The sequence below is a fragment of the Oryzias latipes genome, chromosome 4 (genome assembly GCF_053564925.1).
Source record: "Oryzias latipes strain Hd-rR chromosome 4, Olatipes_Hd-rR_3.1".
Lineage (NCBI taxonomy): Eukaryota > Metazoa > Chordata > Actinopteri > Beloniformes > Adrianichthyidae > Oryzias > Oryzias latipes.
This window is the reverse complement of record NC_136240.1, coordinates 16,790,577-16,802,757: the sequence shown is the minus strand read 5'-3', so window position 1 is coordinate 16,802,757 and position 12,181 is coordinate 16,790,577. Positions and strand designations below refer to the sequence as shown.

General features: G+C 43.1%; 1 protein-coding gene across 5 annotated transcripts in view; it reads left to right on the top strand.

The window, feature by feature from the left end:
- Positions 1–12,181, top strand: part of dennd1b (DENN/MADD domain containing 1B) — a 105,806-nt gene extending 93,625 nt beyond the window's left edge. For 4 of the 5 annotated variants that reach the window (XM_011474043.4, XM_011474042.4, XM_078945885.1 and 1 more), the window contains 4 exons: positions 492–581; positions 7,301–7,380; positions 8,158–8,380; positions 8,514–12,181. In XM_011474043.4, the coding sequence (XP_011472345.1) occupies positions 492–581; positions 7,301–7,380; positions 8,158–8,380; positions 8,514–9,353 (1,233 nt within the window). In that variant the 3' untranslated portion in view covers positions 9,354–12,181. The remainder of the gene's footprint in view (positions 1–491; positions 582–7,300; positions 7,381–8,157; positions 8,381–8,513) is intronic. The other variant, XM_078945883.1, reaches the window with a different exon arrangement.

Genomic DNA, 12,181 nt, shown 5'->3' with positions numbered 1-12,181 from the left:
ACAGAGGTGTAGAAATCTATTTGATTTTGAAGTTAAACAGGTTTCCTTTTGTTCAGAGGGGAAATTCATTTTGGATGCTCTCCTTTTGCTTCCGTCCGCTTTCTCCTCTGCCAGCTGCACAACCAAAAAATACAGTTTGGGTGGCTGATTGTAGGCGTTGCTTTTGTCTCATCAAAACCTTGTGAAAAGGTCACCAGATGTAACCAAACTAGATTTTTATCTCTTTTTTTATTCTAAGATTATCCACTTTTATTTAAAAAGAAGATTCAGAAAGGATTGTAGATATTGTTTTTAATGCTGCTAAAATGACAAACTTTCTTTTTTTCTTTTCAAATAAACAGATGGGGCTTTTAAGTGTAAGTCAAATATTATTGGCAGAAAAGAAACAGACAGGACAAAAGGCTGAAGTGCTTCAGCTCTGAAACCCACAAATTCCGGTCGGGAAAAGCCATTTTTCACAAAGCAACTCTTCCATTCATTTACTCTCGCAGGATGAAGAAGAAGAGGGGATGACAGCCTGCGAAGGGTCTCCCACCAGCACCAAGAGCCTGTCTCCAAGGAGACTGCAGAAGATGAGACGGGTACGTTGCACACACACAGATGCACATCAGTAAATGAGTTGACCACATTTACACCCACTGATCATACCAAAGCTCACTTTTCACTTGACCAACATGGATTCAGTCTTCCACTTTTGTACGTTTCTTTCTTATTTCCTCTTCTTTTATGCGTCTTTTTGAGTCTTTATCCCCCCATTTCCTTTACCCCCCTCTTCCTCTTCTTGGCTCACCTCTCCCACCCTTTCTGTCTTGTAATAGCTCTCGGACATACAGTAGTTTGTCAGGATTCCAAATGTAATCATAAGCATTTTTTCTTTCTTTTAACATACTCATGTTGTACGTTCAGTATTTCGCTCTGAACAGCACGGACAGCCAAAGCGGCTCATCTGCTGGTCAGCATTTCCTCTGAAGAATCTGCACCATAAGCGGATGGCACGATTCTTTTTTTTTTTTTTTTTGTCTTTGTTGTTTGCAAAGCTCAAGTGTGATGTGCAAGCACAAGCACACCCACAAAACACACATTCATCAATAAAAAAACACCAGAAAAGTGCTTTCTTGTGTCGTTTCAGGAGACCACGGTGCAGTTAGAATGAAGATGTGCGCATACATTTCTCAGTGTGTAAGGTTTTGTTTCATGCTATTAGAATTGCACACTCTTGTACTAAACACATGCACACAGCCTCAGGGATACTAGCTTTATCATCTCCCACCTCATATCTACACCTCTGTAGTCCCAGCTGGAGTTTTTCCAGCTCTTATTGCTAAATGAATATATAGCAAGTGAGATCCAAGTGGTGTTTAAAAATAACAGGCACAAAAAAAGCATGCCCACATGCACATTCTGACATTTTGGTTACAGTCATGGAGGAGTGTGATTAGGAGAGGTTGTGCTGTGTCTAATTAGTGTTGTGCTTCCTGTGTGTATGTGTGTGTGTGAGATGAGGCTGGAAAGTCGGTGCAGGGAAAGTGTGACGGCCTGGGGAAGAGGGGAAGAACGCAATTAGGGCTTTTCTAAAGGCCTCCTCGGACACCCTCCTCCTCCTCCTCAGCCGGAGCACGCACAAAGACGGGCCGGCTCACACCCAGATTAACACTTAACATGCTGTTGATGCGTGCGCACACAGGCACGCCGGGTCCAGGACACACTCACACACACCCCTGTTCGTGCCACTGAGCCCTGCTCATTGCCACAGTAACCGGTCCCTGGAGACCGCTGAAGAGGGGACACCAGGACGCAGCATGGCATGTCCCACCGCACAGCTTTTGTGTTTGTGTTTACACTCAGTCAATCACTTTCTCTTTAATCACACTCCGGGCTCCTCCCATTCATTGATGCCTTTCTAGCATTGTTTATAGTTGGTAGCTTTATCAGTTCATTACACATTAGAAATGAGTTCCTCAAACCTGCACAGCTGTGTTTCTGTAGTTTGATCATTTTTATTTATGGTTGATATACAAGAGTAACTAGCTAAGTCCGAGAAGGTTCCAACTTTTTTTTTTTGGTAGATCTAAACAGATTCGGATGCATTACTCATACAAAAAGAAAATATTTTTCTTTTGTTGCCAAAAATACATTTTGTTTGCTTTTACTAAAACCTAAATCATCAGTGAAAGAGCCACTTAGTGTCTTTGTGGGTTTTATTTTCACATCTTTGTTTATTGTGTAACATTTTCACATATCACTTAGTCAAAACCAGTTCCTTGTTAGCCTCCTTCTTCCTCCATAACCTGCCTCTTTATCAAATGCTGATGCTTGACCAGGTGTTCTCTGCAGGAGAACCAGATCTCAGTGGGATTAACACGGTTAAATAAAGGTTAAGTGAAATTATCCACTTCTCCTCATGCCCACATCCACACGCTTGAGCTGCCGTTATATTTAGCACACCTTACAAAAATCTTCTGCTGAGCATAACTCATCAGTCTGTGTCGTCTGCCGAACCCAGCCTTAAGATAAAAAAAATTTTTTTTCAGATGCTGTCATGGGTCTGTTGAAGTGGACTGTGTTTTTGTCTATGTGGTGAAAACGCGATTTATCCACAAAGAAAACATTTTTTTCCAATCTGACAGCTTCATCTTGAAATAAATAATGCACATTTTACATAGATTTTTAAGCTCATACTTCTAATGTTGTGTTTCATGTATTTCTGTAAGTCAGCACTTTATCAGACTATATCTTTTTTTTTTCCCACGTAAAGGAATTTAAAATGACTTGCATCCTGATTTTGCTCTGTTTTGTTGTTCAAATACATCTGAATTTATGGTTTTCTGTGTACATTTTAAACCAAGTTCATTGAGAAACATTCAGTCGTCGGAAGATCCAGAAACCTCCTTTGATGAGAGACAGTCCGGCCTCCCCCCAGAGAGAAAAATTCCTGTTTCATTTTCATCGTTCACCCTCTTTTTTTTAGCAAACATCCCTGTTTGTCCTTGAAATGAAGTAAATGACCCAGCTGAGGTGAAAAATTCATTTTCTTCTTGTTCAGCTATCACGTGGCGGTGTGGAAGCGTTGGTGGCGTTCATCTTCTAAACACAGTCGAGTGTGAGTGTTTTGTAGTGTTTGGCGTTGATGAAGAATGCTGGATTACTCCTCTTCCTCTGACAAAAACGAGGCTGAACTGGGCGGCGGACGTCCTGTCTGATGGAACAAACGCAAACTTGTGTGGCTATTTTCTGGTTCAAAACACGAAGCTATTAGCATATGACATGTGTGTGTGTTTTATGTCCTTCTGTGCTGTTGTGGTGCGTCTTTACCACAGCCCTTTAATACATAAAGATATATTGAGCATGTGTGTTCGTCGTGCACAAAGAGGTGTGCGTTCTGCCGTTTGCCTCAGGTTGGAAACTACAGAATGACAGCTGTTAAGAGCACAGAGGAGGGCAGAGGCTGAGGCAGTGTTATGGACAATGACAGCCAGCAGGCTTGTGCCCGGGCTCAGCCGCAGGCTCTGGACTCTTCACCTGCTGAGGTGCGAAAGATGCCAGCCCTGAGAGCAACTCAGGGTTGAGGGGAATCGGGGCTCACACAGATGTAAAACAGGAGCAAAGTCACAATGATACAAGTGTGTGTGTGTGTGTGCATATTTTTGTACTTAACATATTTCTGGAGAAAACACAACTTCTAGGGTTTTCTGTATTACAGAAAGGTGCAATTCAGAACTGTCACTAGTTAATTCAAACAAAAACCATTATTTTATTGCTGGTCAGGGACAAAAGTGTTGTGGCTGAAAGTGAATAGCTTATGAGCAACTGGCATTATATTTCTGAAGTGTAGATAATAAGCATGTTTGAGTGTCTGCTTTAATTTAATGAAAAAATGCATTCTGAATGTGGAATTGCTCGCTTATAATTTAATGCTCATCATCTTTAATGAATGTTGGAGGAAGAGTTAAAGATGCATCACAGGATACTCGAGGTGCAGCCGCTCTCTCCATAGTTGTTGGTCATTTGTATGTATTGTGGTCTCCACTTCACTTTAGCTCCTTCATTATCTGGAACTGAACTGCCCTCTTCCTGAAGCTAAAGTGCCACCTCCTGGCAGTTCTTGAGTACTGCACCTCACCCACCCTCACAGACACCTGGTGATTTCTACTGGAGGAGTTTGGTCTGACAGAATGAGCATAATGCACAGTTTTATATGGCTCCTTTTTTTGAGAAGAAGGGAAGCAGCCTTTCAGAAACAGCCAGTTGGACTCCGCAACACTAGATCTATCCCCCTTTTCCTTTTTTTTTCCCTTTTTTCTCCCCCATTTTCCTCCTTTCGAGTGTGCAGCTCTTAAATGGAGACTTGGCTGTTCTTACGTAAAGGCTTTGGTTCTCCCCAAGGTTTGTTTGCATTTTACTGGCATCCCTTTGCACACGCTGCCAAACTGTTAGATCAGTCGAAGCCCACTCAGAAATAACCCATGAAATCTATGTTAGAGCGGCCATTAAAGCCCACCAGAGTTTGGCCCTGTCACAGAGAGGCGTTGCTGTTCCGCTCAACTGCTCATGCAAGGAAGGAAGGTGAGAAGAGGGGAAAGTTGGTTTCTCCTTATGTAACTACATAATGTAACTACATTTTCCTCGCTAAGCCGCAGAAATGTTTATCATTTGCTGTATAAATAAGCGATTTACTGGTGAACCTTCAAAACAAGTCTGGATTCTTGAAACTCTCTTGTCGCCAGATTAAAATGACCACACAGAGTCTGTGGTGTTTAGTCTTCAGGTCTGTCGCAGAAGCTGAGACGTCAATTCTTCTATCTTTAACAAACACGAAACCCCTGTACATCTTCAGAAATACTGACGCAAAGACCGTCTCACTGAAATAACCGTAGCATTTTTATGACCCCCCCTCCCCCCTTCGCCTCGACTTTCACTCTGCACAGTCTTAAAGTGGCAAAGCTGCAGCGAGGAAGGAAGCGAGCGACAGAAACGTTGGCATCTGTCAGCGACAGCAGAGTGACGGAGGGAGAAAATGAGAGATAGCGAGGCATGGAGCGGGAATCACTTTTTCATTTTCACCTTTCAGCTTCCCATTAGCCGACAGCGAGAGACTAATGAAGGAGCAGTATGATATTCTGTTGTTCCCCTATTTCATGCTCTCCACTGTCCTGTCAGGCCTGCCGAGATGTGGGATGCTGACAGAGCTGTCACAGCTTTAACTCGGGGAGAATCTCTCATTTGTGAATGTCTCAGGATTTTTGTAGTTGTTTACACCGACACATAGTGCATCAGCTGCTCTTCTTCGTCTTTACAGCTCTGGAGAGCCATCAAACGCGTAATAAAGAAAATGACAAAAGGTTTTATGCTGAAAGCTATAAGAATGCTGTGCTAAATTTGGCATTTCTATCATAAAATGCTTGCTTGTCGCGAATGGTTTAATCTCGAATGTTGTGCGGAGGGGTCACAGTGAAGAGAGGGGAATGACAAATTGATAAAGCCATGAAGCGAGGTCCCATCCATTTACTGCTCCCTGTGGAACTTCCTCTCAGGGAGACGGCACCAGAGTTGCAACTGAGATCAGAGAGCCCGGCTTCATGACCTGTGTCTGCTTGTGTTTGGGTTCACCTTGCTTTAATAAACACCTAGACGCAAAGAGGGGCCCTGCCCTCGCAAACACAGACCTGAAGCACAAAGCAACACATCTGAGTGAGATCACACGTCACATGTGTTTGTGTGGAAGTGTGTCCTGTCTCACAGGTGCATCTCTGCTATTCCGGACCGCGTCGGGCGGCCAGCGTGTCGGCCCGGCCCCAGATTTACAGCCCTGACACAGGAATCCATTAAAGGCTGTTTAGGGATCCCAGGCCTGAGCCCCTCTGAAATCTTTTTCATTATAGCTTCAAGCTACCATGGAAGGGTAGCTGCCTGGCCAATCAGCAGTGCAACCACATGTGTTCATGTTTAGCCCCGATGGCTGAGAGCCTTAAGTGGCTACTGCACACATCTCTTTTGCTGACTTTTATGGAGAAAATGGCGCTTTAATTCTTTCAGGTCTTTTCCTTTTCTTTTTTTCTTTTTTTTTGTAGTCGTGTGCGTGAGAGGATGTGTGTGTGCGCGCTTCGTGGTTGAACAAGGCCCCTAAATGAGGCCAGGCCAGCCACACGTTACATTCCCACTGTCTGGCTGGCACTATGTCGACTAATCAGAACCAGCTTGCAATATCAACTCCTCCACACACACTCACACACTCCATTCCCATCATTCCTAGGAGCTCTGAGGAATCTTTCCTCACCTCTTTACATTTCCTTCCTGTCATCCATCCCTTACTTTCCTCTTTGGGCCCATGTTCACCTTCAGGTCTCAGATTTTTATCATCTTCTCAAAAATGCAGCCTCACTATTCTCTGCACTCTGAAGGCGGCGTGGTGCCGGGCTGTAAAAAGTCCTTTTATTCTCTGTGATGCGTTTTGTTATTGTAGATTTACAGCTCTCGCGGTAACGTACAGGGTAATCCGAGCTCAACCTTGCAGAAATGCAGGGAAAACGTGGTGGTGACCATCGCAGAAAGTTCACATCATGTCCAGCAGGTCCCTGACACTCAAACGGGCGTAGAAGGAAAAACTGACACAGGAGGTAAATGACAAAAAGCAAAGATTGTAAATTAGAAAATGAGAGATAGTGTTAACATCAGTGAACATGAACACATAGTGAGAGGAACATGTGCGTCGTGGTGGAAGGCATGTTAATAAGTGGCCTCGGGCAGATTCGGGCTCCCATGGGGAGAGTCCTGCCCTGCTCTGTAAAGCTCCCGTCTCTTCCTTAACCCGCCCATTAAACACAGTACACAGGTGGCTTATTAAACCCACTATGTCGCACAACAACGTGCCGATCAGTCGGCTCTGTGAGGTGACAAATACAATCACATGTAATCACATACCGCAATGCAAATGATCAGTGAAGCCATCTTGGCACTCAAGTGACTTTTCATTTAAACCTGATATTGAGTTTGACAGATAACTTTGAGGGTCCTTAAAGGTTTTTATCCCTATAAATCCAAATTTGACAAATTTAGTCTCAACCCTTCATGGTCTGCTCTCATTAGAACAAGCAGCTGCTTCTCTCTTTTGGGGACCTACCAGACACAGACCTTCATTTTTGTTCCTGGGAAAACCTGGATTTCTAGAAAATCTGCGCTTGAGCAGAGCTGTATGTTTATCTACAATTTATGGTTTTCAGAATATGGTTCTACTGAGAAACTGTTTTTCATGACGTTTTCTGTACGTAACAGTCTGCGTTTATTCTGTCGTTCTTAATAACAGCATAACCTCAGCAAGTTTCCAAAGAGTCCTCAGGAGCTTGGCTTTGCATTTGATGACGAGGAACTGGACACAGCAAGCAAGTAAGAGATGAGTTTGTATGTGTTCAAATGTCTGCATGCTGATAGGTGATGTATGGGAAAAGCTGGGATAACACTTCCCCCAAGTGGACTTGTTTTGGAACTGCATGAGTTGATTTTATTTCTGAAATACTTTGTGAGAATGGAATTAAAGACCCACTCCAATGAAAATGGTGATTTTTACATGTTCTTGTAGCATTTTTACGACTATGAAGAACATTTATAAAGAAAATTGAGATAAACACTGCATTTCCGAGTGTTTCTTTATATAAATCATTGTGAATCAGGAGCAGACAAAAAAAATGCAGTTTGAAAAACCTTGCAGTAGTGATGTAGGTGCTACAAGTGGGCCACAAGGTCCCTGCTGTGCTCCATTCCAGTGCATCCACTTGGAGACAACTAGATCCATGTACGTCTTTGTTTTCCTCGTTTGAGCTGGCATCTGGGTCAAAACTGTACGGCTGGATAGCTCCAACATTGTTCGCCATTTTTGTTGTATCGGTTATGCGAGCTTGGGGTTGTAAGGAGCCGTAAGCTACTAGCAGGAGAGCTTGTAAACAAAGGGCTGATGGGAAGTCAGGGCAGGCTTACTCCATGTCAACTGTCCCACCCACAACTCAAATTTCTGATGAACCCATGTCCCAGAAAAATGACATAATCATAAATAAAAGGCCACTGGGAACAATTTTAAAATGGATCAAAAGATGATCGGAGTGGGACTTTAAGTTTATCATTCAGTCTATATTACAGCTAACTGATATTATTGTCTGTCAAATGCAGGCTTTCATCTGAGGACAGTGGAGATGTCCCTTCATGCGCTGATGACAGCGATGATTCCTACTCCTTGGAGCTGGACATGGATTCTTCTCAGTCAGGCCAGATGAACCTGCTGGAGGAAATTCTGGATTCTCTGAATACTACAACACTGGATAACGGGAAGCTCAGTGCAGCCAAGAGCCTGGATTTCTTTAGGTCCATGGATGACTTGGACTACAAGGCCCCTGTAAGAAACAAACAGCGACTTTATCTAGATAATAATTGTTCTTGTAAACGTCATGGTATTAATTTCAGAAGAGTTTGGATGGTTGCATGATGTGTGCATTCAGTCACTCGTGTGAATCCTTCTTCTTTCCTAGACAAAGCCCAAACCTTGCAGTGAGTCCAGCCCCGCAGGAGAAAGTGATGCTGGAGAGGATCCAGGAGGGTGGAACATGGGCCAGGATGACAGCGCTGTCCATGGTAAACACCTTCCACCATCCCCGAGGAGGCAACCCAACAAGAGCAGCTTGAAGGTGCCTAGGAACATCCCAGCAGCTCCTGCAGCCCCCAGCATCACAGCTACAACCATGGCTCAGCACGCTGATGTCCCCCGTCAGGCCTCGTCCCCCAAAACCCGCAAGGGTACTCACCTTCCACTTACAGGGCGAAAGCCCGGGGACCGCTTCTCCTACTCGCCTTCACTATCCCACAGAGTTACACCCATGTCAACGTCACCTGCTGTTTCTCACAATTACAGTTTTGCAGCACCTAAGTCTCCCAAAAGCGGTTCCCAGTCACCAGAAGGGAGGTTGCGGACTACCTCTGAACCTCAGAACACCACAGAGACCTCTCAGAACCAGGCTGGACCCACAGGCATCCTGAGGAGGAGAGTTCTGTCCAAAGGGACGGTAAAGAACTACCAAGAGAAGTCCCTGCAGAGACAGGGGAGCACGGGTCAGTACGACAGAAACGTGAGCCCCTCGATAAACAGCAGAGCAGGCATGCCGGTTCCCTGGGAGAAAGAGGCGTCCAAGGAGGGGCTTCTGGGGCTGGGGATGTGTTTGGGTCAGAACAAAGGCACTGGGATGGATATGGGGCAGGATGCGGGCCTCCTGGAGGAGATTGAGTCCATGTGTTGCCTCGGCTCAGTCCAGCTCTCACAAGTCCACAGCAGCAGCAGCCAGCAGGTCCAGAGCAAAGCCACCAATGAGTCCTGAGGAGCATCCAGGAGTTCATCTAACAGTCCTGTTCCAGAGAAAACTCTGACTCCAAATGGTTCATCTGGACTTTCAAAAAGGAGGAAAAATTCAAAGCAGATTTTAGTAAAAAAGAAAAAAAATCTAGATGGGGAACAGAAGGAGGTGAAGCGGTACACTGCAGGATTCTCCATTGATGATCCCTCGAAGTTTTCTGAAAATTTAGATAATTTTGTATATTTTTCAAGAACTTTTCTCTTGTGTTTGTAATATTACATAAACCTTTCCAGCACATTTGTAGTGAGTTGGAGCACAGAAACGAGTGCAGATCGAAATATTTCTGCACTCACTAAAGGCTCTGTTGCTCATTTGTGCAGTTATGATGCTCCAAACCCCCATTAAAAAAAACATCTTAAAGCCACAACCCAACAACTTCAATTACAAAATAATTCTTTATAAAATGGTGACTTTTGCAGTGTGCTTTCACTTCAGGAATGTCCTCTCTTTGAGTATCTGTAATCATGTGAACACTGCAGCCTAAAGGAAGATGGAAAAGGAAACTTTGTGAGGATCAATAAGGGAAAACGGTTCTTTTTGTTCTTTTACTTGCGCTGTTTTGACTATTTTGCATTAGAACTTTGCACTTAAGGATTTGGTGAAGGTACTCGTCTATTAATACCTGGTACTAAACGCATAGGATCAAAAAGCAACAGAGGATTTTTTTTTATGCAAAAAGTGCACACAAGCCTTTGGAAATAATTGCCCTCAATACAGTAACACCTTCAATCACTAAGCCTTACACGGACATGTGATTGGTTTCGGTACTCCGGTATCTTAATCCATAGATGCAGCAGGTACATTTGAATCACATCGATCCAATTAAAGCAGTGAGTACTTTTCTGCTTCCTGTGTTTGATTTTTCTGCTGTTTTCATAGGGATTCTTATCTTTGGAGCTGCTGTTTTCTCTACTTTAAAATCCCAGATATCTCAGGATGCTCTCACTTCTTTTGTCTTACCCATGCAACTTCAGAGCTTAAGAAATTAGTGGTTTTAAAAAAGTTTCTGAAGTTTAGCATAAAGAAGAAGAAAGGATTTATGTGAAATATGAATAGGTACATTGAACAGGAAGAACTGAGTTTATTGCATACATTCTTTCTGCTTGCTTCTGTCTCAATTTTTATTTTTTTCCACCTTTTTGCCTTTCTGTTTCTTTTGGAAAAGCAGAGTCTGTCCTCCCAGGTTGGAGCAACACTGTAATGCAGTGGAGTTGTTGATGATTGTACTGTAACAAAGCAATATACTGTTTTTTTCCTCAGCTAGATGGCTGTGGTGCGTTGAGGGTCCGAGGGTCTCACACGGCAGATTCTCCCGTGGGGAAAAGGCTTCCAAAGATTGTAACTTCTCGTGTTTTTTTTCCCCGCGTCACCCAAAAGGACGGTGGTGGGGCCTGTGTCGAGGTTACTGCGTTTATGGTTGGCTCTTCTTAATGATTTATGCCAGACGCCCGTCAGTGCAGCATTTTAATTGCAGCCATTTCTCCACTTTTTAGTGCTGCTCTGCATTAATGATTGCGGTGTGCTTCTTCAGATGAGAATCGGCCCTTAGTGAGTCCAAAAAAATAAAAAAAAATGTAGCAAGGCCTCCTTCACTGTAAACACTTTACCTAACCTGTGTACTATGCAAAGATTTCCCATTCGAAAAGAGTTAAATGATTGAAATATAGTTCACAGTTCTACTAGTAAAACGTATTTTTGTGTTAAATTAAAAATGTGTGAGCCAAAGTCTGTCTATAAGTGTGGTGTGCCTTAAAGAGTCGACAACAAGGTAGAGAAGTTCTCAGACATCACAGCGGGAGGCGCTGAACGGGACAGGCGTGAACTTCAACCACAGAATCTCACCTCAGAACAACCTTTCTTTTTGTTTTCAGCAAACCTTGAGTTTTTCTTTAGCTGGAGATTTAGTTTTCCAGTCCTGCTGGAATGAAGAGAAGACCTTCAGCCGTCTCTGGGTTCTTGATGTAAATGACCTACTTTCTTTAATTATACTCTGATTGGTGTTTTTTGTTCTTTATTTGCTCACTCTGACCTAAATGTATACAACAAAAAAATCTCAGAGGAGTTTTGCTTCTTTTTGTTATTGATGAAAATTTATTTTCAACTGATTTTGATGTGTATTTTTTTCTGGAGTCTATTTTACATATATATAATTATGAAATGATGTATGTTGCTGACACATGGACACAAAATTTGGCGCTTAAAATAAAAATGTTCAAGATTTTATTTTTGGAAAGAGAACATTAATAAATGTCTAATGTAGCCATTCTTGAGTGCAGCGAGTTCAGTCCTTTCTGCATGTTTTACTGTACTCTATGCTTTTGCTGTTTTACTTGTGACGATATTCGTTCCAGTATTTAACATGGACTGGTGGAATTTGACGTGTAGTCATGTGCAATTCTCTTTCTGCCTGGCATTTCTGCTGTTTTTGTTACCACTGTACATGTGTGTGTGTGTGTGAGGGGGGGGGGCTGTTTGTCTGTAAGGTTTTTAACTGAAGTTCTAATTTTAAGTGACGTGATAGATGACCATCACTGCAGGGAGGCCGAGCTCATGGTACTGTCTAAAGCTTGTTCTACCCCAATACCTCTTTAATTCGGGTGTTTTAATCATAATGTACCATTTCTTTGCCTTTTTTTCTGATTGAGCGCAAACTTGCATGTTCTTTTTTATATAATGGAACACAAGTCTCAGCTGCAGAGGTCAATCTAGACGTGTCATTTCCATGAGTAACCTGCTACAACTGCACAAATGTACGCACTGTGAACTGAAAATAAATGATACTGTTTCATGCA